At 41.2% G+C, this 25,673-nt stretch overlaps 2 protein-coding genes across 2 annotated transcripts; both read right to left on the reverse strand.

The window, feature by feature from the left end:
• Nucleotides 1-154: 154 nt before the first annotated feature.
• On the reverse strand, nucleotides 155-10,847 carry csrp2 (cysteine and glycine-rich protein 2). The gene is made up of 6 exons (XM_034163286.1): nucleotides 10,746-10,847; nucleotides 7,524-7,644; nucleotides 5,061-5,229; nucleotides 3,661-3,790; nucleotides 2,284-2,377; nucleotides 155-349 (listed from the first exon to the last, which is right to left on the reverse strand). The coding sequence occupies exons 2-6, from the start codon at nucleotides 7,633-7,635 to the stop codon at nucleotides 273-275; spliced, it is 582 nt and encodes a 193-aa protein (XP_034019177.1). The 5' UTR covers nucleotides 7,636-7,644; nucleotides 10,746-10,847; the 3' UTR covers nucleotides 155-272.
• A 2,450-nt stretch (nucleotides 10,848-13,297) lies between these two features.
• e2f7 (E2F transcription factor 7) lies at nucleotides 13,298-24,860 on the reverse strand. The gene is made up of 13 exons (XM_034163382.1): nucleotides 24,714-24,860; nucleotides 24,119-24,214; nucleotides 22,393-22,689; nucleotides 21,926-22,076; nucleotides 21,131-21,361; nucleotides 18,451-18,603; nucleotides 18,230-18,364; nucleotides 17,918-18,106; nucleotides 16,390-16,468; nucleotides 15,948-16,272; nucleotides 15,617-15,803; nucleotides 14,146-14,528; nucleotides 13,298-13,612 (listed from the first exon to the last, which is right to left on the reverse strand). The coding sequence occupies exons 2-13, from the start codon at nucleotides 24,212-24,214 to the stop codon at nucleotides 13,457-13,459; spliced, it is 2,382 nt and encodes a 793-aa protein (XP_034019273.1). The 5' UTR covers nucleotides 24,714-24,860; the 3' UTR covers nucleotides 13,298-13,456.
• Nucleotides 24,861-25,673: the final 813 nt, after the last annotated feature.

The raw sequence follows: 25,673 nt of genomic DNA on the forward strand, positions 1-25,673 counted from the left end.
CACTAACTCTGCTTCAGATGTAAACATACAGGCATGATTCAATTTTAATCACTTTAATAATAATAAAAAAAAAAAAATTTACAGTCAACACCACTTTGCAGAGTCGAACTGGGTTTTTTTTATTATTATTTTGTGAGATGAGTAATAATGCAGATTCTGTTTTGCTGATTAGTTTTTATTTATCATTATTAAAAAGCACTGACAACACAAAGTCACTTCACCTAGAGGAAAAACATGCACGTGGGACTGAGCCGTACGATGGATCCAGATGGTCACTGAGCATGGACTAGAGCTCCAGCTCCTTGGCCGTAACCAAAACCTTTGGGCCCAAAGTTCTTGGCGTAACACGCTGAGGAAGGGAAAGAATTTTAAAAAGTGTTAGATTGAAGAGGGAAAATAAACATTACAACATAGTAAAAAATTGGTCAAAACAAGCAGTAGAAACAAAGTATGTTGGACATAGTCCATTGTGGATACAATAAACTATTAGATAAAAAAAAAAAATGCTGTAAAGAAGTGATTAAGTGTTAGCCTTGTGTTGGATTATTTGAAGAACCAAGAAAAAGAGGCCACAATACAGTCATCTCAGCCCTTCATACAAAAGCAGTTTAAATAGGTAGTGTTTATTATTGCTCTGCTTAACAGGTGTTGGAGTAATTTCAGGTTTTCTGATTAAGACAAGCTACAGATTAAAAACAAGCCTAACATGGTTTAAAGAAAGTGACCACGTGAGCATTGTGTTGCTCAAAGTTTAAATTAGATTTGTGACCGTTTTGTGTAGTGTGCACAATTAATGTGAATTCTCTCCTAAATACTGTGGACCAATGATGAGTTTGTTTTTGACTGATTGCAGGACAGCCAGTGGGCAAGAACATTTCCTCTAACTGAGCATAACAATGAAGAGAGAGAGAGAGAAAAAAAAGTGTTTACTAATTCTTAAAGAGTAAATGGGACCCAGAACAGAACTCTGTGGCACGCCATTCTGCAGCTTGGCCACTGAAACCACAAATGCAGACACTCGGCAGCTAATGGCAGAACCTTAACTTGTTAGTAAGATCTGACAGACCTGTAGTTTTTTGTTAGCCAACTTTAATGAAATCATGTCAAACTATCACTTCTGGATTTTAAATACTGAAGTGTCAGATGCACGCTGTCCACATCTGTTTCCAAGATGCAGCGAGATTTCAGCTGTAAAATGACATCCAGCTGTTTCACCAGATTCCTACACTTTATGTTCCTGAAATTCAGCCTAAGTGAATATCCACTGACCACCTGTGAAGTCATCGTCCTGATGAGGAACAAAGACAAACTGCAGCTGTTATAGTTGCTGTCCTCCAGCCAATCCAACTGAACATTAAATAACAGCGTGCACATTTAATCTGAACATCTTTCAGATGGCACTGAGCTCTGACAGCTACACCTCCAATAAACACCAACATATAAAAGACTGATTGTGGCTAAGCAATAAGACTAAAAAAAAAAAAAAAACACAAAGGTGACAAAATTTAAAGCAGTTTCTTTTGATGTTTTTTTTTAAACCAGATTTTTTTCCCTCCTCCATGATGTCACTTGTAATTAAAGTATGAAGGTCAAACATGTGACAGTGTGCTTCTAACCTGCAGGACTTTATTCCACAGCATCCTGCAGCTTTTACTCATTAAACTGAGTTTTATTTCATTTGGGAATGACAAAATATTGCTGCTGTTAAAAAAAAAAAAAAAAAAAATCTTAATTACTGGCTACTTTAGGTAAAGAATAAAACAGATTCTACTGCAATAATTTAACAAGCTTCATGATGCATTCCAGACAACACGTAATTATATTTTCCAACCTGTGAAGTGGAAAATGCACAAGTAGAATCAATGTCGTCAGTGCACATTAACGCAAGTAATTAGCAGATATCTATAGGGTGTTTTTCCTCCCGCATGCCAGCAAAGGAAACTTACTAAAAATTCAAGTATGCACACTTTAGAGGAACACCGTCATGCTACTCAAGTGGCATCTTAGTGTGAAAGGGGTAAAAAATGGACAGAAGACAAAATACTCAGGTTTGAAGCAGCTATATTAAGAAAGAGAGAAACATACATCCCTTCAGTGTAGACTTTTGTTCACATTGTGCAGACAATCCAAGGAAACTAACTGTTTTGAACCATGTCCCAAACTGCAGACACCAACATTAGTGTTTGATCATCTCTTCCTGTGCTTAAAGAGGTGGGATTTGGGATTCAGCTGCTGTCTGAGGTGATATGCAATGAAACTTAAGGTTTTGAGTTTTGGTTTCACCTTTGCAGTAGATTTCACCGTCTTTCTCCGTCTGAGTGGTTGACTCCAGACTCTTGCCACATTTTGCACAGCGAAAACAGTTCTTATGCCACGGCTGTGTGAGGGGGGGGGGAAAAAAGAACATCAGCATCATTAAATTTCATTTCCCCTGAAAAATGGAATTTTACTGATTTGCGAACTACTGAACTGAGTGCAGGAAGTGCCAGGTTTCATTGATTTCAAAGGAGTTAAACTGCTTATGCATCAAACATTCCTTACATTTAATGCATCCATGTATATCTTTGTCTAACTTTGAGTGACTGCTCCATACTTTAATATAAAATAAATAAATAAAACCCCACCACACACACGCTCAAAAATACTACAGGTTTGGAAATATATCTCATTAGATTCGGTCAGAACAGCTATTTTCACACCGCATGCAGCTTCTCGGAGTTGACAGAGGCCACGGGTTTGCTGGTGGCTGGCGCCGTTAGGAAACACTGCTCTGTGCCAGATGACATCACCCACCATAAATCAGCTCACGTACGACTTGTACATAACGATGTTCACCTTTATGACATAATCGCCTGTATCGCTGCCAGGATTCTAGCCTGGAGGTGGCCTCACGGGATCTACAGCATTTGTCAGGAAGCACAAATCCTGTTTATTGGTCAGCACGAATAAGATGATCAGATTCGTGCTGGCTAATTAACAGAGGATGGAAACCACACCAGACCTCCTGCAAGTGGTTTTAACCGATCTGAACCACATGCGGTTGACTCATAAAGTGGTCTGGGATCCAGATTGTGCACGCTCACTGTCAGGATTAGAGGTTCCGGTGGGCCTCCTCAAGCCAAATTGGGGAAATGGATCACCATAACACCATAACTCACCAGCTCACGATAACTTAAGAATCCTTTCTAAAGTTTATGGATGGAACCATGGGCACAAAATACTGTGGTGCATCTATGTATTAAAAATAATAATAATCCAGCCACGTTTCTGGATGTTGAATTTGAGGACTTCACAGCATCAAATGAATCACAACCTGAGCCAAGAAGAATCTTCTTTTCACAACTTGGCTACAAAAGCGAGTGGAAAGTGTCTGAGTTGGATGATTACCTTCACACTTATTAGAAATAATTTTATCACAAAAGGACGAGTGAAGGGGAAAAGAAAAAAAAAAGCAGAATAAAAATTGAGAAATATTTGAGAATTTACTATAAATTCACGTCTTCTGAAAGTTGGCAGCCATACTGTGAGGGGCACATGTTTGATAAACTGGCTCACATTCATCCACATTAAAAAAAAAAAAAAATACAGATGCAAGTCCTACTGATCTGGATTAATCAGAAGATTATCTGTGAGCTGTAGGGAAATCAAACAAACACTCACCTTTCCAGCGCCCATGATCTTCTCAGCTGCGTACACAGAGTCGCCACAGCGGGGGCATTTCTCTGAGCCGCCAAACTTCTGAGCAAATTTTGACGGGTTGGGGTTAGTGGTGGGTCTGTGAGACTGTGTCCTGTGGTGGTGGGGAATAAATAAAATAAAGATTACACACAGGCGTTAAAGTGACCACATCCATTTGTTTTTGCAGGTAATTACACGCCAATTAAATGTTAACACTATATTCCATTTATGCTAATAAATGCTGCTAAATCCTGCTCACTGTAACTTTAAATATTTTTAAGCACATACAAAAGTCTCATTAAAACTATTCCTAATGCACAAAGTGTCAGCCAAAATGTCACACTAATAAATCTGAATTTAACATAAGCAGTCTCACAGCTGGAACAAACTTATGAATCATTTCCAGACTCTCTGAGGCTGTATTCTCCGTGTTGACCTGCGGGTGGAGACGGTGAGCAGGCCACCCTGGGGTGCTGGGCTGAGCTTTGCTTGTTGGAGGGTACCAGTCGCCCCCGTGGGTCCTGAATGAGGCCCTTTGTGTGGACAGTGAGGCGGCTGACTGAGGCCCTGCTGCTGCTTACATAACGACCTCTTTCATAACAACAATCACCTGACATCTGGAGGAGGATCAACAATCGGAGTAGGTGTACGTTTCTCTTTATTACTTCGGCCAAATGTGCGCAAAGTCGGGTGTGAGGGCCCAGAAAGTGGACCCGGTCCCTGTCCCACTCCCCTCCCTGTCATGCCGCTTTCTGCTGGAACTTTGTTTTATGTATTTATTTGTCCATATGGCTCCTCTTATTGGATCTGCTCGGATCCAGATGTGGGCTACAGAGAGCAGAACCGTTTGCCACGTTCCTGTCGAGGCTCCCGTCCTCCTCAAAGAAAGAAAAGAACGCAGCAGTTTCACAGGCGACCTCTGACCTCAGTGAACCAACGGACCAGCTCGTGTGGCCGAGTCTAATTAATCATCCTTTATGCAGAAGAGCGAGAGGAACGCTCATTACAGTGCAATGTTTGAAGAAGTTTTGATGTGAAGGTATCTGACATTTGGAAATTTGACTTGGTTCAGTGTGCCGAGTTAAAAATCTATAGCTCTCATTTTTTATTTTAAACACTGAAATCTTCTACTTTTGCAAGCAGCAGCATTCATTTGTTTATGCAAGACCTTTGGTCAGCATAAACAGGGGGTTGGCCCCCCTGCGCGCTCCCCACAAAATCCACCACTGACAATCACAATTACAGTGAGTTGAGGTTTGATTAGATGCAGAGCTTGTGACTACGTAATCCCTGAACCAGAACCATTTTATTGACCTTTGACCTCCTGATCATCCTGTTGTGCACACAGAGATGATTTAGACCCAAACCAGCTGTCAGCTTACTGTTCAGGTTTGATTCCCAGCCGCTCCCCTCGGTCCATGTTGAGGGTTCCTGCTCCCAGGCCGTAGCCGTAGCCTTTAGGTCCGTACTTCTTGCCGTAGCAGGACTTGCAGTAGATGTCCTGGTTGTGAATGGCCACTGTGGTGCTGTCTAAGCCTTTCCTGCAGACCACTGAGGACACAACGAGAGGACGGCTTACATACGTGTGGCCATGTCCGTTAACCACAGAAATAAAGAGGATCAAAAATATCACTGAGACGCTCTGGGAGAAAATAAGAGGGTTAGTATGAAGCGATTAGAGGACATCATTACTGTGAACGCATCCATCAGTCAATGATTACGACACAGAAAGAGAGGAGTCATTCAGCAGCTGGTTCCACCACATTGTAATATACAAATGTTGGTTGAACAAATCTTTGGAGGTGACATCTAGAAGATCACCCAGAACAAAAGGTCCAACTGCCCTCCGTTTAGATCCCTACTGACCTTTTCTCTCTCTCTGAAACAGTTATTCCTTTATCCAACATTCTTGGAATCTGATGGTTGACCACTGATCCTGATCACTCTGATCACTGATGACCTATTCACCCATCTCTGGTTCCTGATTGTTGAGCAACATTTGATCCTGATAGCTGACCTTTGATTCTGGTCGCTCATCTTGATCAAAGATCTCCTATCCCAACTGTTGAGCCTTGATCCTCATCCATTCATATTTGCTGTCAGCTATCAGCTGTCCTTTGATCCCACCTACTCATCTTTATTTGCCAATCGTTGATTCTGAGTGTTGAACTTTGATCCTGACCGTAAAATTTGTTCACTCACCTTTGGACAACATTTGATCCTGATAGCTGATCTTTGATCCTGAACGTGCATCTTGATCAAAGATCTCCTATCCCAACTGTTGAGCCTTGATCCTCATCCATTCATATTTGCTGTCAGCTATCAGCTGTCCTTTGATCCCACCTACTCATCTTTATTTGCCAATCGTTGATTCTGAGTGTTGAACTTTGATCCTGACCGTAAAATTTGTTCACTCACCTTTGGACAACATTTGATCCTGATAGCTGATCTTTGATCCTGAACGTGCATCTCTGATCCTGGTTGCTGAACTTTGATTCTAATCCATTTCTTTTTGCCAATATCTGTTCAACACCTTTGATCCACATAGCTATTCTTTGGATATGTTTTTTTTGTTTTGTTTTTTTTTGCAACAGTTTGCCTGTTTGTCTTGAAATCTAGATCAAAGACAAGTTTTGAATCAAAGGATTTGGGAATGAAAGGGAATGAAATGTTCAACTGCAAAAGGTGAATTAAAAGCCAATTTTTTTGCACAATATGACTCCTTCAAAACTCCTTAAATTCTGCTGTGTGCTGGTCTAAACAGTCCTAGGACTGTATCAGATGGCTCAAATCAAACCAAACTTTTGTAACATATTTTCTCCAGACTTATTGTTGTCACAGTAAGTCTTTGAATATATACACAATTAATTTTCTTGGCTTGGCACCAACAATGAATACATACAAACACACAACAAAGCCATAGGAAGTGCAGGCTCTTAAGTCTCACTTTTGTGTTGGTGTATGGCTTAATTCGGTCTTTGATGCACGGAAATGGAAAAAGTGCAAGTGTCAGAAAATGTCAAATTGAGAATTTTCAGCAGGGAAAGAGGGGGGAGAGGGTGAGCCAAGGACACCAAATCCCTTTGCTCCTCATCTCAGTAGGAGTGTCGTACAAGGGCTCCTTTGTGAAGCTTATGGAAAAAAAAAATAAACTCATCTTTTGCGGCTCAGATTGCACCGCTCTTCACTGACATTTCGACTACTGTTCGGGAGCAGCGCAGCCGCCCACCCATCAAACCCACTGACAGTGTGGACATAACAGCCAATCAGGAGAGAGAAAGTTGCACAGACGAGCTGCAGGCAGGTTAAACGCAGGGCAGCCGTCCCTCTTCTGTCCCTCTGTCAGCTCACGTCTCGTCCACATATGTTTGCACGGTGGCAGTGTTTTTGAGATTTTTAGCGCTCGATCGCAGTGTAAAGTGTGAATATGAGCCTGTAGTGCAGAATATCCGCTTTAAATCCAGGGCAGCTAGCTGCAACCTGCAGTGATTGACGATGAGGTGATATGTTCAGCTACCTGGGCAGTATCCCCCAATTAACATCAGTTATTATTAACCAGTAAACACGTCTTTGGTTGCAGTGTTTTACGTCTCAGTTCTTGTGGCAGTTGATTAAAAACTTTATATATTGTAGGGAGAGACTGATAATCAGCTGGGCTGATCATCTCTCTGGGTACTCTGTAGTGATGGACCACTAATCAGTCGGGCCGATAATCGGCGGCATCTGAAAATCTCTTTGCTCTGTAGTGATAGACCGATAATCTGCTCGTCTGATACTCAGCCAATATCGGCCGAGCAGATTATCGGTCTGTCTCAACATTGATGGTCTCGAACACTTGTACTTACTGCAGAGGAAGCAGCATTTATGGAAACACTTCCCATCGCATTGCACTTCCTCAGCATGATAAACTGTACCAAGGCACGCTGCGCACTTGTTACCGCCTCCCCAGTTTGGCATAGCGTGGATCTAAAATAAGAACAAGAGAAGAAATTAAAAAGACAGCAACTTTGTCAACATTTGTGTGTGCTCAAAGTTCCAAGACTTAGTCTGAGTACATTTGTCCATCTATCATGCTTTGATATGTACTCATTTTCAAAATTTGCAAAGAAAAACCTTTTTTTTTTTAATCTACATTCCTACAGTTACACAAAATTAGTTCTTGCACTTGCTATGAGTAATTTTTTTTTATTTGGTTTAGTGGTCATTTCCTCATTCAGTGGTATGTTTATGTACGCGCGTCAATGCATTTATGGAAGGTATGTCCAAGTATTGCACCCTTTAAAAACCCACAATTACACTGCTCTCGACAACAAACCAGCAGGTTTTTTTGGGGGGGGGGGGGCTGTAAGGTCCAGTCACCTTCGGCTTGGCTAATAATAATAATGCCTACTGACCTTTGGAAAAACAGCCTTTGCACATATTAGCTAAAGATTAATTTATACCAAAATAATTTAAAAGACACCCACACATAATCTACACAACATAATTCCAAATAAATATCTCATCTGTGAAACATGGTGGAAATAGTGTTGTGACATTTACTTGTGTGAAGCGCCTTGAGGCAACTTTTTTGTGATTTGGCACTATATAAATGAAAAGAAATTGAAATTGACATAGAGCTGAATCTCTTATATGAATTGATAACATAATGGGCAGCATGATGGATTCTAAAGTCCAGAAGTGGAAGTGGGTGTCTTCTTCTGTAGGCCTCCCATCCTGGACACCAACATGGACTCCCAAAATTTCCTGTATATTTGTATTGTCAAGTGTATTGGTAGCATGGACCAAGCAGAGGGTCACCCCTCTGAGTCTGGCCTGCTTGAGGTTTCTTCCTGAAATCATCAGAGGGAGTTTTTCTTTACCACTGTCACCTGTGTGCTTGCTCTATGGATTGGTAAGGTTAGACCTTACTTGTGTGAAGCGCCTTGAGGCAGCGTTGTTGTGATTTGACGCAATATAAATCGAATAAATTGAAACTGAACTGAATTCAAGTCTATGGGTAAAACATCTTACTTTTCCTCACCCATTTTTGAACCTCTAAACCTGAGGGTTTGTGGATTGAAAAATATTGGTACAGTTCATTCACAGATTGGACCTAAATACTCAGAATGAAGCAGAAAGTCTCAAATCCAATGTGGTGGCTCAAAATTTATGAATGTGGTGCAGCTGTACCTGCCTAAAACATACCATACTGCTGCTACAGTACAACTCCTGCAGCTAACAATTACCCACAGGAATGTTAAGGGAACTCAACGTCTGGACTTTTGTCCGATGAACTGTGGCTGCACGATTTTGTTTTTAAACACCAAACAGTGCACATTCAGTGGGGGTCCAGGCAGCGTGAAGTAAACAGTGTTACGACAGTGAGCCCACACGATGCGCAGTCACTCCCTGATTCATGGGAAAGCGTAATTACAGAGTCAGCCCCTTTTAAAATGTGTCAAGAAAGCACCAATAAGCCTCTATAGGGACAAACATGTTATTTTAAGACGCTTTCCTCATGCATTACTGCAAAACGCGTTTTGTGATTGTAGTCTCAAGACATTAAGGCTGTAATTTTTCATTTATTGAAAAGAAAACACAAAAGCTATTTGGCTTGTCAACTGCAACACCGTCCCGGCTTGGTTTGAGCCCGCAGGACAGGTCTCAACGTGAGAGTGGCTAAAAAGAACTAAAAATTACCTTTAAGGTAACAAGCGTGGAGTGGGATGAGAACAACAGTCAAGTTGTACGCACACAAAGTGCTCTGTGCAGTTTTTTTTTTATTATTAAATTCCGTTATCTCGGATTTCTGCTCACGAGTACAGGCCTGCAGGTGCAGACAGTGGGTGATCAATATGACAGCGTCCGCTTCAGATAACAGTCACTAAGTTCACCGCCGGGCAATTACAAAATACTTTTTTTTTTTTAAAGTCGTATTTTGCTGGTGCATTGCTGTGGTTTAAAACCACCTTTATACTTCAGCGTTTCATCCTGGTTAACAGTAAAAGTTGCCTTTGACAATAACACTTCCCTGCTTTGTGGCTGAACACAGAGCAGGTTGATGATCTTTTCCGGAATAACAGTCACGCTGGCTTTGATGAATCCAGTCTCACATATCCCGTGACAGACATGTCAAATGTATTTCAGACGAGGCTGACATTAATGAACTCCTATTACAAATACACTGTTATTAGCAAGTGTCACTAAGCCTTGATGGATTTGCCCTTAACCTTATGTAATCTTTTCCAAAAAAGTACTGTCAGTATACAGTGAGTCTGTAACCATTCTTTTTAGAAAAAAAAAAAAGATTTGTGGTCATTATGACCCATATCAACCATCCCCTTGTTCTATTTAAAAAATAAAGATAGACATCTGCAGGACAAAGATTCTCAGATCAGGGAAAAGTGAATGCTAACAATTTTTTTTACTTTTGGTCTTTCCTTCTTTAATAGCCTTTTGAGGGTGAAAATCCTTATGACCTCACAAAGCAAGAACACCCCCCCCCCCCCCCCCAACAAGCTTTGTAGTAATAATGACCAACATTGATCACAAAATTGATTAACACTTATTTTTAATATAATATATATTTGAAATAACAGGGTAAAGCCTCATTTAATGTAAGTAAATTAACTAATTTTTTTTTAATCAAAATTTAGAGGGTATAATGAATTTTACGCTTTCTCCAGTTTTCTTTAGTATTTTTGCAGCCACGTTTCTACCGAAAAGACAGAATTTAACGAGTAACAACTGGATTTAAGAGTGTTTTGGAAATAAAACAATAACTAGCTGGTCTGGGAATAAGTTACTAACTAAAAATAACCAAGTGATCATGTTACCAGTTTGTTAAAGTCAGTTAATTTCTTCGGCTGTAAATACCGATAAGTTTCAGGCTTAATTTCTGAAAACGTAAAATCTGGAAACTTAAACGAAGCAAAAAAACTAATTATTAAAAAAAAAAAAAAAAACAGCATGACTATGAAATTAGCCAAACGTTTCTCCGTCATCTTGTTAATAAACCACTCAAACGTATAAATTAAAGCTACAATGCTCGAATTAAATAAAATAACACATAAAAGAAAAGTTACCTTAAATTCAAGCAGATTGCAGCTAAATTCCAGAGATGTAAACGAGTTTTACCGCAGCGCGTCCCGCTGCTGCCACATATTTACGCTTTCAATAGAGGGCGTGGCTTTAGGGGCGTGAACTCAACACTGCTGCCTTCACGGACTGCTGGAAAGACTACAATCACAAGGGTGATGTCCGCGAGAGCATTATAAAAATAAAGAAAAATGCTCAAACACGAATTTAATTTTAGTTAGGCGTAATAAATTGACTAGACCTGCGCTAACAGCCTCGATTATAATAGATAATAGAGCTCAACGTAACGGGTCACCAAAACCTCATGAAATTTAATCTGAATTTTAGTTCATAGGATTTTTTTTTATTTACTATGTAGAAAAATCGTGAAAATAAAACTTGTAGTATTTGTGATCATAGACGGTGCAAGGAAAACTTTTTTATTACTGCATAATCGCGTCTGCTTTGTGTCGACATTAAATGTTTACCGCCCTCCAGTGGTTATAGGCTGCTATTACAACCTTGTAATTTAGATTATTTGTCAGCAGAGTATCCGATTAAAGCCGTGAACAGATTTCACTTAAATTTGAGTATCAATGTTTTGGTCAAAGCAGATGTTAAATTCGAGTGTTGATATGAAAACGGGGTGAATCTCATCTTTGATCCTGATCCTACCTTTGATCCAGATTGCTTCACAATGAGGATTAGCAAATCTTGATTACAGGAACAAAGGTCAGAATACTGCCCGTTAATGATTTTGATCCTGAATACAGCACCAAAGCAGGACTGACGTGCATCATGAAAAATTCTAATAATCTGCATCAAAGAATTCACCAATCAGGATTAAAGATGAGCTATCAGCAGCTCAAGAACACAGGTCACAAACTACATTAATTAGAATACACATTCCAACCCACTCAGCATATTGTTCTTTAATTATAAATTTGCAACATTCATACAGAAGGAAACTGGTTTGGACTCAGACATTGAGAGCAGATCAGTGAGAGCAGCTCAAAGTTCAGCAAACATTAGGACACATCATCTGACACAACTACCGGAGCTAGCAGCCCAACAATCATTTAAAAACAATGAAGCAGCTTGAAACATCCTGCACAGTAATGTGTTAAATATCACCATGAATACAATTTATAAAAATAATTACTGACATAAGACAATACACTAATGGTTACACATCAATAAGACTGGATTATCTGTGCACTCCTTGACAGATTAACTCTGTTCCGTCTGTACAAAGCATCCATTTGGCTCCATTTACTTGAAGTAAAACACTCAACCCGGGACCTGATTCAAGTCCACAGTTCATTCAGTCTAATCCGGTTTGAGTCAGCAAATATTTCTCTTAAAAGCATTCAGACTCACTATCAGTTCTGGACAGTCGATGTGTAACAGAGAAAACAAACAGACACAAGTTCACATTTTCCTACGATAATTTAAATTAATCTCTCTTCCTGGGGTTTGTTTGTTCAAGTTGTGTGGATGACACGGCTCAGTGTCAAGGTGACATCAAAAATTTCTGACCTGTTTGATGCACCTCAGAAAATCCGGACAGCAAAAGTGCATTTGAGCAAAGCACTCGAAGAGGTTTCTCTACAAGGTAAGCTTTTTGAATGCAAATTCTGTGAAACAATCAGAAAGTACATTTACTTCTCTGAATTAGTACATTTTTGTGCAGTCTGTATCACTGATGACCACACCTACTCCTAATCCACCATCAATCCATCACCTCTATGGGATATTGCATAGGAAATACAATATTACTTTTTAAAAGAATGTTTCACGTGAAACTTCAAAGTAAAAGTATAACAATTTTGCGCAACACCAAATGTGGAGTTAAAGGAATGCTGGAAATGATTAGCAAAGTGATGCTAAAAGCAACCAAACTCAGTCTAGTTTGCCTGAACAAATACGTACAGTACTTCGATATCTCTACAGATTCTGCATCTGCTGAAGTAAAAAATATTCAAGTACCTGAGAGCACCAACGCTTTGTACTTTGGCTGTCAGTATCAGAACTCGAGGGTTTTGCATTTTAACCATAAAACAACTATGGTTATCGATACTAGCAGCACCAGTAATGTGTCGTTACAACAACAAACCCATAAACTTTAGTGATGTTTTTCTTCACAGTAATGTTTGAAATGCACCATGGGAGAATTACCTGCCATCACCCAACTGCTAAAGGCAACCACTTAAAAACTGTTTAAAAAAAAAAAAAAGAAATCTTAGTGCTCAAATGATAAACATTCCATAGCAGCCCCTGTAATACACACATATTGGCTAAAACATAAACGCCAAAAGTGCTACAATACACAAGTCGTCCTGTAGTGGCTATTTCTCACCACCAGAGAGCACTGTCACATTGACAATATACTTCACTGTATTGCGAAAAACTGAAGCAACAGATGTTCAGTTGAGAACAGATGCGGTTTAAAAAATCAGGTCACACTGTGAGATTTTGTAAAACCCCAGGACACAATGCTGATCTTTTTGGCAGTAATCATTAACCATACAGTCATCGGTTTCAGTTGTTTTTCCTCTAAAAATGGATTCGATTTGGAAAGGAAGCCCTTCTCCTTTTTTGAATAACTAGGACAGTTCATTTGGAAATCTGACGGAATAACACCTTGGTGTAATTCCATTAGCGTTACCCCAGACATGTTGTACCACATGGACCACTAACACCCATCACTTTAGGTGTCTTAACTAGTTGGTGGATGGCCAATGTCCAGTCTTCTTTGGGCGGAGCCTCTTTTGCGTTCAGTCGACACAGTGTGGGCGACACTTCCCAGTGTTCCTGGGGTCTGGAAGAAAGCCTTGGATGAGGACACTGTGGATTCCTTTGGAGTATGTGGCGTCTGTGAAGGGAGAGAGGCACTTCTATTCCACATGCAGGCAGACCAGCACAGCTGCATCATCCAAACGGTTCATTTTCACATTACACAATGTTAAAGCTACAGTGTGCATGATTTACTGTCATCTAGTGGTGAGGATGTAGATTACATCATGCTGTTGCTTCATTTCTCATTTTTGCTTCTTTGGTGACTGGGATTCGTGCTCTCTTGTGGTTCTTGCGTTCATTCTAAGTTTATGAAAGCGCATTAATTGGTCGTTGCAGAATCCTATATTTCGATTCTGCTAATAAACGCTATAAATCCTACACACTGTAGCTTTAATGTTCAGAAAAATATGGTTTGAATTAATTTAGAACGCTTGTGCAGGAGCCCCATGAATAACCATGCATTTCATTTTCAACCATTTGTAAAAAAAAAAGGGATTCCCCTTTATATGGTTACAACTCTCAGGCTTGAGTGCTCACAACATTTTAATGTGGCTAAAGATGTGAAAAGGTGAACTAGAGTGCAGACGTCTGTGTGGATTGTGTTCTTACTAGTGATTCTGATGTGGTGATGTTGCCCGTCTGCAGTGGTTCTGAGGGAGAAAGAGGAGGAGCTGCCGTTGCTGACCCGTACAGCCTTGTTTGTTCTGTTGTGGACGGCACCGGAAGCGACGCCATGCAGATTTCTGGTGTGAGGCCGCACGGGGCAGCTCCCACCATGAAATGAGCTGATGACATCACAGCAGGAAGGCTGAAGTTCAACGGCGTGGGAGCGTCAGAGCCTTGCTGCTGGACAGTGCTGGCCACCATGGGGTAGTGTGAAAGGGCAGCAGAGGGCACCAGTACATAGGGTAGCATCAGAGTAGAAACGCCTCTGGGAGGATGTGCTGCTGATGACTGGCTGGCAGAGTGAAGGAACCTGAGGTTGTTCAGTGCTAAAGAAGGACACACAGTGATTTACTTTTGTACTAGTTGCACAGAATGTGCAGAATTCATGTAAAACCTCTTTACAGATATTGACTATCAGGTACTGCATATGCAAGTGGGTGGAGCCTACAGCAGAGTGCACTTCATACAAGGGGCATACTGTACTCTGAACTAGTCGGTACTATTCTCATGTACATGTAAACTCTACACACAAGGGTCCCAGCTGGAACCAAACCAAAGACCTGTGATGCAATATCTTACGGAAACACGTGGATTCGTTGTTGCAGGTTAATTATACGCTAATAGACATTATGAACGCTGTATTCCATTTCTGCTCAAACATGCCTGAAACATACACACTGTAGCTTTAACATTAAGACCAGATAATTAAGAATATGAGTAACAGAATAATGTAATGAAACAATAAAATGGCAAAAAAACAAACAAAAAAAAAAACAGGACAATAAAATGATCAAATTAGAAATATAATAATGGATTTTGATTTATTGTGTGGGAAAAACAATTTCAAAATGTGCATAAAGAGTTTGCGTGTGGGCAGCACAGTCACTTAGTGGTTAGCAGTGTTGCCTCACAGTGAGGTCATGGGTTCAATTCCCGCCTGTGGAGTTTGCATGTTCTCCCCGTGTTTGTGTTGGTTTCCTCTGGGTGCTCCAGTTTCCTCTCACATCCAAAGACATGTGGGTTAGGTGGATTGGAATCTTTAAATTGTCCGCAGGTGTGCGAGTGGGTGTCTCTGTGTTTGTTTGTCTGTTGGTGGCCCTGTCCTGGGTGGACCCCGCCTTGCGCTTTATGACTGCTGGGATAGGCTCCAGCCCCCACGACCCTTGATTGGACTAAGCAGTTGAAGATGAGTGTGTGTCTGTGTGAGTTTGCGTGTCTGGGGATTCCGCAGCTTTATGTCGAGCTACATAAACAACAAAATCCAGCGGCTGGTGCAATGTGGTCACTTTTCCTCCTAAAAGCTTGGTGTCAACATTCGAATTTTGATTGCTAATTCCAAATCAAAGAGCACTGCAGTAAGAAAGTCTTGATGATGTTTGAGAAATGACTTCATCTTGTAGGCAGCTGTGTGTACCTGCATTGTTGGGCACATAGAGGTAGTGTGACGGCTGGGCGGGATCACTGCTGCTGGCAGCCAGTGCCTCGTTCAGTGTACCAGAGAATGGCAGCTGTGTGTCGTGTCCTGTTGGGACACTGAGCTGAATCTCTGTGCTGCTGGGCTGCGAACCGTCTGCTGCTCCCCTGTAAGGCTCAGCACTCACCTGCAAGATAAACACCAACAGAGAGGGAATTTATAATACTTATGGCCTACGACAAATTTACTGGTGCATGCAAATCTGATAATCCATGTAAACGGCCCTGCAAGCAAAGCAGATTACAGTATTATTAAATGACAGTAATGCTACCTTGTCATGTTCCGCCAACACAGATAATCCCAACTTTTTTGCCGTCTCCTCATTTTCTGCTTCTTCCTTCCTTCTCTTCCTCCTCTCCTCAGACCCTAACGCAGGAGAAGTCTGACCTTCAGGGAACTGGCCGGAACTGTCTGGTGCCCTGTACAGCATGAGGACTGGGGACTGAGACATAATAGGTAGGTAGGCCACGCAGTGTGGGGTGGATGAAGAGCTGAAGAGATGCTCAGTGTGCAGGGGCACCCCCTGCTGGCAGGACAGCGGTAGCAGCCTGCTCTTGGTGTCAGTGGGACTCTGCAGTCCACTGGTTGGACTCTCACTGTGGAGAAACAAATAACAAGACACCATGTTGAGAACTATTCGGATGGGATTCGTTTTACATCTGGCTTCTTTGCTTGCAACCTGACAATAATTTTGTCTGTGTGTATAAACTCACTTGGTATCATTGTGCAGTTGACACAGAGTGCTGCTGCTTGTAGATTTTGTAGAATAAATTGCAGGCTGGTGTGGAAGGACTGTGGAGGGAGAAACACAGTCTATTAGACGACAGGAAAAGATTCAGGAGTAATGAGCCGTTCTCTTAGACTGACATTCCCAGAAGTCAACACAGTCATGCTGCACAGGGGCATTCTGTCCTGATAGCATCTCTTCACTGCAGTCCTGCAACCTGAGCACGGCTGCCAGTGCTTCACTTGCAATGCATATACAGAATTACAAATAATGAACACTTATAAAAGGTGTTAAGGTGTCACGATGTACTGCCTGCATCCACAGCTCACATTAATGAAGTCGGCCTCACCTCCCACAATGCACTGCGCACCATAACAACCATTGCAAAGGGTAAAACAAACCATTGCTCAGTATGCTTCTGAGGGCATTCATGTGGAATTTCCAGTTTGATCATCCCTCCGCACCCCCCAAAAAACAAATAGTGGGATCTTTGGTTGTACTGACATTAATGATAACAAGGAACAAATATAACCTTGCGTGATCGATCCCAAGTGAGGCAACTGAGCCAGAAAGAAGAAATGCTACTCCAGCATGCACAAAACCAGTGTTTCCCAGTCCTGGTCCCCAGAAACCCAAAATACCACACATTTTCCATTTGTCCCTAATCTACTAAAGCAGCTATGTTCAGATGATCAACAACTGTCTGAGCAAAGGTACACACCTAATTTGAGTCCTTACAGTTAGAGCAGAGAGAAATGGGAAATGTAGTGTAGGTTGGGTCACAAGGACTGGGACTACGGAAACAGCGTACATCAGATTATACACTTGCTTCTCATGTTTCATAGAAGGAATGTGGTTGATTCACATTCTACCTTGGCTAATGTAATGCTAATGACAATTTTGACTATGTTTGCCATCAAAAAAGATTTGCTAACATACTGCAACACAAAAGCTGTTATCTGTCTAGAATCTAGAAATCCCTGTGCGTTATGCATGTGAACTACCTACTTTACACCAGGTTGGAAGGTAGATCACATGATTGTGACAACATACCATTTTCCAGAATGGTCCTGGAACTCGCCACACTACTGCCTCTTCAGTTTCTCTGGTAACCCATGTCCAAATCATTAATCCGCTTTCAAAGAACTCCTTAAATAGACCAATCTCACCATGCCTCCTGCTGATGAAGCCTCCTTTAATGACATTAATCCTGTTATTGTGCACCCACCACTCGAGCTTGTCAAAGATGTCAGCCATGAAATTTTAATTTAAACTCTGCTTCTATTTGGTTAACCTGTCGTCCAGTCTGTCGCCGCAGCTTATCAACCCTCACACTCTCTGGATCCTGCTTGTCAGTCTCACTGCAGTACCACAGTTTGGTCAGTAGGGTGGCTTTCCATGCCGGAAAACAATGCAAAAACTGCACCAAATATTAATTCCAATAAGTATTCTCCCAACATGACTAAAACACCCTGTTGTGGTATATAAACTTAATTATACACACCATCTCTTACCCATTTGACTGCTGTGTGGGCTGCTGGGGGCGGAGCTGACTTTGCACTGAATGGCCACAGGTGTCGGGGTTATGTTTAAGGAGGCATGGCGTGTCAGCTTGGGTTTAGAGGACAGCTTCTGACCTGTTGTTCCATGTGCAGCATCATAGGTGTCAGCTGGAGCAACAGCTGCAACCTTCATAGCGTGTCCTGCAGGTGATTACAGGGAAGTGTGACAATTAGCTGCAAGTTAGTGGTAGCACTAATGCATTCACAACTGCAAGAAATACAGTAAATTTCCACCCAAAAATAGTAAATTTCTCTCATTCTTACCAGAGTTTTGGAAATCAACTGGGCCAAGCCACTTGAAGGCCGGCTTCCTGCCTTTTTCTTCATGCACATGCACCTTCTTTATCAGGCTGAGGCTGGTGAGTACATTAGCTATGTCGTAAAGACGCCGCACCTTGTCTGAAAATACAAGCGCAATGCTAAGTTGAAGACACAGGGTTGTCTTTTCACAGAGATTCTGCTCGCGCTGCTGTTGCCGTTCTTACTTTTGTTGTTGCTGTGACTTGTAGAATCTGGACTCTCCTCAATGAGGATGTTTGCTGCGTTGTCCAGAGTGACAGTTGTTTTTGACACCAGGAACAGCATGACAAACTTCTGGCTCATGATGCGTAGAGACTTGTCTTTCCACTTCCTGGTGGCTGCATATAAAAAAAGTTTTATGCGAAATGTCAGACAACAGAAGGTGCTATGAGCCAGAATTCATCAGCAATCATGCACCAGAACTATATGAATCATCCAGGCACAAAAAGATTTTATCATCAGCAAACAGCTTTTGTGATGAAAATAATAGCTTCCCCAACATCCAAAATGACAGGTTTTATTGAAGTCACCAAATTATTCTGCCCTAAGGAAAAAACTCTTCTACATTTTCCAATAGGCTTAAACTAGTTGTACAAGCCAATACAAATTCTTCAGTGTAATGGTCAACTCATTATCAGTGTAAAAACTGTGCTAGCTAGTTAGCCTCGACTAGAGTCCCTTGATTGAGGAGAGTAATTTCAACCCAGAACATGGCACCATTTTGGTTCCAACTGCGTTGAACTACTGAATGAACCTTTTATGTTTTCAACATTTTTTTAAAATCATTTAGCCACATACAGCAACATATCCAGGTACAGGTACTATCAAAATAAATATAAAAATACTTAAGCTATCAAATTTATAGAAATTTACAATTTAAGATGATTTATTTAATTAATTTAAAGCCTCATTTACACTTCTGCAGCTCTGTAACTCTGTGTAATGCAATGACGTGCTTGACAGTTTTAAAGTTCTCCGGCGCTGGATTATGCTTTATTCTGGACTAATCTGACCCTCAACAAGCTTTTCTTTTTACAGTCATCACCTCCAATTCAAAGGTAAGCTGTACAATTTTATCTTTTTCAGATTCCATGTTGTAAAGTTGCAGACTTTTCTGATCCATTCGTAATCAGTGTGCACACTGCAAAACTATTATAATGTGGTGGCAGAAGAAGCAGAAAAGTGTCAAATCACAGCCTTTGTGTCTGATTTAACAGGTGCACATCCAGGCTGTGGGTCTGGAAATAATTGCAATCAGATGGGACAATTTATCCAATCGTTATACACTGTGTTTATTACCTGAAAAACAATACAAATCTTTGGGACTTTTGTTGTCCTGTGACTGCGAATACTTGGTTTATACGATGAGTTTTTAAGTGAGTTTTACTCTACATGGGACTGAACAATAAATTTACATAACAAAACTTTGACAATGATGTTGGCTTCCATCCTACACTGCTGACTTTATTTTCCCAAATTTTTCTTGTTTGAATTTGAAGGGAATCTATACATTTTGAAGCCATTGCTGTGTCTATTTGTGCATCCAGATGCACAACAACCTGGCATTTTCAGCGAATAAATAAATAAAATAGCTGGATTTACATGAAGGTAGATAAACAGCAAACTCTATTTTGAACCCAAGCTGGCACCATGAGTCACATGACTGTTTTTTTTTTTTTTTTTCAAACTTTTCATGTCATTACTCTCTCAATCAAGGGACTCTTGCCTCGCCTAGTCACTGCAAGCACTTTGGTTCATGGGATATTTTGTTTTTTCTGTGACTGAGTTATCCTGTAGCTAACTCATGACAGTCATTACATGTATTCAGGTTAACCCAAGGTTATTACATCTAACAGGCAACAATACAAGCAACAATTAGCTACTTAATTGACACCAAAGCTGCAGATGACCCTGCAATTATTGTGATTATTTTCCACCAACAATGCCAAGTCAACAATACACGCACCCTTTTAATGAAAATGTATATGAGGAGGTGTGGTCACTATGGAAACCAGCCTTAGATTTGTTCCTGTGAATTTAATCAGGCTGAAGGGTAATGTGGTGTGAATTTGGTAGCAGCTGCTCCTGGGAAGCAACCAGCACAGCGTTTAGCTGAGGCTGATTATCCTCTTTCTCAATGACAGTAACAATAGACCACTTACTTCACACTAGCAATAAAAATGTATGGATTGTACACATAATAAAATAAAGGACTAATGATGCAGAAAGACAACCATTAATAATGTATGAGTTGGAGAAATTAATATCAAGCGAATAAATAATGACTTTAGGTATAGAAGCAACATTTAGGAGGAAAAGGGAGAATTGTTGAGGTAATTGCCACGTGCACAGAAGCAGAACAAGTTATCATCTGCCCAGTAAAAGTTGAATTACGAGGTTTCACTGGAAAATCCAACCAACACTTCACAAAGAGCATCGAATTGGTGGGTTTAAGACTGAGAAAGTACTTGGATTTGGTGGAAAACATTGAAAATGGGAGCTTTCGCCTCCAGAGATGAAAGATTAAGTTTAGGGAAAGGCATAGATTCTTCATCCAGCTGCAGGGGATGGCAGGGACATGTTCTTGCCACGGCCCCAACACCTGAAGATGTACAGGGACTAACAGAGTGAAGCATCAATAAAATGTTGCTCCAGGCTTATGACCCTTCAGGTGGCACAATCACAGATGCAACAGGAAGTAAGTTCTTGCAGACATGGTGTACCTATCTGTACGTTAGTCTGATGAAACTCATCCGGTTCCCAGGATGCACACCAAAACCATTTCTATAATCCAACCATCCCATCCTGCCTCTATCCTACCATCCATGCAACATCGTACTCAAGTATCATCTCTCAGCTCATTACCATTACTGCCATTTCTTTGCTGTCCATCGTCCAGCTCGGCCCCCCTTTCCTCAGTAACCATTTCCATCTGGAGGTGGTAGCCCTGCTGTCGGCCTCTCTGCTGCAGCTCCTCCAGCGTGGCTTCTAGCCGCTGACGACCATACCAGATGTAACTATTCTTGGCTATTCGACCAACAATTGCGAGAGATTCCAGCACGTTGATGATATCGTAGATACGCCGCCGCCCCACTCCTAAGAAAAAAAAAAAAAAAAGCAAGCAAAATCAATTTGGCGGACAACACCAGCAATTATGGTTTTGTTCCTAACTGCAACTCTACACCATTAAAATCTTCCTTGGGTGTGGTTTACAACTGCAATAATTTGAGCAATTTTTTCAATGACTGATGCTGATTCATGCTTTGGTGTCTTCCAGAATCGATTATTATTATGTTGCATTTTCAGGATTTCTATTTCTTCAGATGATTCAGAGTGTAACTGCTCGAATTTTGACTAGCTGCCTAGATTTTAAAGTTCTGCTATTCACTTACAAGATGTTGAATAGTTACACACTATCTTGTATATCTGCTGGTTGAGCTGTATGCGTGGCACATCCTATGTGATCACGGGTAGGGTCTCAGTAAGTGGTAAAGGTTTCCGCTTTCATGCGCCATTGCGGCAGAGCTGTTTACCAGTTGAAATCAGACAGTTGAGCTCAACAGATGTTGCAAAGATAACACTCGAGACTCATGTTTTTGGTTCCTTGTACTTACTGAGGGGGTGTAGTTTGTATATTACTGTTCCCACACAGGCTCTTACCAAGACTGGTTGCCACTTCATCCAGTGAAATCAAGATGGGCTTGTGTAGTGGTGGGTAATCAGGGTAGAGTGCAAGGAACTTCTTGCACAGCAGACCCAGACTCTTCTCCTTTCTGCTGGGTTTCTTCTCAGGGTCGTCCTCGACTTCAAACTAGCCAGATGAATGCATAAATGAATGAATGAGCAAAGAGCATTTTAGCCCATCATGAACACATATGACACACGTTCTTTTGAAACCAGTTGTAAGAGTTTGACTGTTCTCAACTTCTCAAATACAGTCTGTGGATTTGCTGTGTTTATCTTTTATTTCACTAATGGAATATATAACATAAATGGCAACTACAGTTTGACAGATTTATCAATTAACTGTAAAAAAAAATGTTAGATTATTGACAGTGAAAGTAGCTGTTATGTGCAGCTGTAAGATTGTTTTTTTGCTGCTGCGAATGTTAAAAAGTATCACAAACCTGACAAGATTCAGCAACCTCTGCTTCATCTAACACATCATCTATGTCGGCTGGTTTGTTCTCATTCTCTATGGGCCTAAAAAGCATCTTTTTCATCTCTCGTTCCCTGATGTCTGGACTGGCTGCACTGATGAGCATCTTCAGATTGGCTGTAGGTGTCCACGGTTCAGCCAAGCACGTGTGCTTAATGGGGGTGAGGTCACGACTGGTAGGTCTCTTTTTTATCAGTGATATGGGGACAGCAGCCTCGGCAAGCTTTAGCGGTGTGGACCTTTTCCTTTCTGCACAGATGTTTTCCTGAGGAGAAAGAAGCATAATTGACATTTATTCAGGGTGCACTGAACCAATCCATGTTTTTCTCCTTTGATAAGCAAAATCAGAGCATTGACTAATACCGATCCAACACTAGAGCAGTTTGAAATCTTTGGTGAAAACAGACCACTCCATGCACACAGAAACACCTGGGATAACAGGTGACACATTTAATCTGCCTCACCTACATGGTATTTCAAAGCAGGCAGTTTCTTTTTACGTCTGTGGGAAGATGTGCCCTGTGTGCGCACAGAGGAGCAGGATTGCTGTGCACAACACAACAGGAGCTCCACTACAGACTGAAAATGTATCACTTTTCCACAACCTTTAAAAAAACAATCAACTCCACTTTTTCATCTCTCAACATCTGCTTTGTGTCTTCACCTGTTTTCAGTCTTGTCAATAAAAATGGGCCAGCACAAGCACACAACACTGCTATAAGTTAGCAGCTATTAACATCTAAAATATATTCACGGGAGACACTGAGTCTTCTTGTACAGCATTTGGAGGTGGATTTTTTTTTTTTTTTGCTATCTTCTCATCTAAAACGATGAAACCCCCAGTTTACATTCTGCCACCCACTGCCAACATGTGAATCCAGCATGATGTCTATGGTTTGATGTTGGGAGGAACATACCGAAAAGAACTAGACTTTGTTGGAACTGAAGACACAAACTTCTTACTGAGTCAAGAGTGCCACCCACTGCTCCACCATGCTACACGAATCAATGTTCGCATTACCCATGTATCACAAGCAGAAATCTTCCACTGCATAAGTAGAAAGTAGTTTCTAGCTGTGTTTTAATGTTGGGATGCACAAATCCAACCCGTTTGGGGCTAACACCTTATAACACTTGCTGCAACCCTCATGTGATGATACAGGATGATTTAGTGTTTAACATAACAGCACATCTCCACTGAAACTGTAAACGTGTAACTGTATTGCAAAGAGTAGCTGTGGTAGGCCTAGGCTTAATGCGATCGAGAGTGTGAAAGCAGCACTTGCGTACTGAAACCGTGCACACCTTCAAAATTTCGTAACAAATGCTTTTAAAGTTAAATGACCTGTTTGGTCTATTAAAATGATCAAGTTGTCTGCTTTTTTCTGCAAGATAAAATGGCTCATCAGGTGTTTAATGACAGAAACGACCTGTTTTGGTGCAGGACTGCCACCAGACTGTGTGGGCGTGGCTCAGGAGTCCAGATGTGGACTGAGGTTACATATCTCACAAAAACATCAAACAAGCTACTTCAGGTTAGTGTTGTTTATATCGTGCAATGGTATATTTGTGGGACTGAAGGGTAATTTAATATGAAAAACTGCTGAAAAACTTTAACACCCTGCATGCATGTAAACCTACCTGCTTCATTTGTATCACACCAAACCAGATCATCCAGTACTAGTCCATCTTACCTTTTTCTCACTTTGACCATCATCATCATGTGGTTTTGTGTTGAAAGTTTTCCAGGGACTGGTGAGGTCTTTCAGACATAAACATTCAACTTCCATCTGGTACACCAACAAAAAAGAAAAACACATGTAACATAATAATCAGGAGATCGATAAGCATTTTAACGGAGGGGAACAGGAAAGTTTAATTAATTGCAAAATAACTCCACCGCTTATAAACAGTGGACAGCTAGCTGGATTTGGCGCAAAGACCATTAGCTAACTGAGTAGCCCTCTGGTTAGCGAGCTAACGCTGAGCTATAATTATCTATCTCAACGTAAAACAAAACTATTTAAGATTTTAAAATAACACAATGAGTTGTCACTAGCGCTGTAAATTAACGATAAAAATGTCAATGTTACACATTATTCTAGCCCATTATAACTCAACGTCATTACTGTGTAAAGGTACGGTTCAGTCAAATTAGCACACATTTAGTAGTAGCTGCTAGCTGTTTCTAAATAATAAAGCTTAATAGAGCAGTAATAACCAGGCTGCTAAGTCGGAAACACCTACAGCCTATTAAAAATACATATATACAAAAATAAATAAAGTCACCGTTCTCTCCTCTTCCAGTCAGTTTTATATATTCAATATTCCAAAGAGGATTAAGGCGCTTCTTCACACCGACATTGTAGCAAACCGTTTTTACCGTCTTTAATCAAACCGGGCAGCGTCTCCCTTCCTCTCCGGTCTCTGCGCGCTGTCCTACGTAGACACTTCAGCTGTGACACCCGCTAAAGCTTGTTTTCTGGCGCTCTCAGGCCCCGGGCCAATTTTAGCCAATCAACGGTCGGTTAGAGAATGCGCCAACCAATCAGCGTCGTGGCTGGTTTCGCTCCTCAACTTTTCACGCCAATCACCACGCCCCCAGAGTGGTGTTGGCGGGGCAACAGGCGCGCAATGAGCCAGCATGATGGGAGGCAAAAGACAGAGCGCTCACTCTGTATTTATTTTCAGGTACCCTTCGAGCACTTTGAGGTTCAAAATCTTGACTAACCTGGTGTGGTCAAGATCAGGAAATTAGAAGAAACCGAAAACCTGCTCTTTCACCGAAGCTAGCGTTGCCTGTTGTGCTTTCTACATGTATAGGCGGATCTAGGATGGAGTTTGATGGGGGTCTAGCCCCCCTGCTCCACCCCATAAAATTCAGTCTCATCATCATAACCCAGTTAGGAAAAATAGTTGCCAAGTGGTTAATGCGCGTGGTTTCAGTGCAGAAGGTTCCCGGTTCAAACCCCACACCTACATTTCTCCATGTAATGTGGAGTTGCATCAGGAAAGGCATCCGGCATGAAACAATTCCACATGTAGATCCACCTCGGATTTGCTGTGGTGACCCCGAATGCCAAGCAGCCAAAGGAACTTGCATACTATCTCCAAATAAGCAATGCTATAGCTTATGGTGCATTCTATTTGTACGCAGAGGTTGGAATTATCCAGTTTTCATAGCGTAATCAAATAGTTAAAGCACTAGTGTTTACTGTTTTTAGCATTTCTTTCTTTTTTGTGTACAGT

The sequence above is a fragment of the Thalassophryne amazonica genome, chromosome 22, assembly GCF_902500255.1.
Source record: "Thalassophryne amazonica chromosome 22, fThaAma1.1, whole genome shotgun sequence".
In the NCBI taxonomy this organism is placed as follows: domain Eukaryota; kingdom Metazoa; phylum Chordata; class Actinopteri; order Batrachoidiformes; family Batrachoididae; genus Thalassophryne; species Thalassophryne amazonica.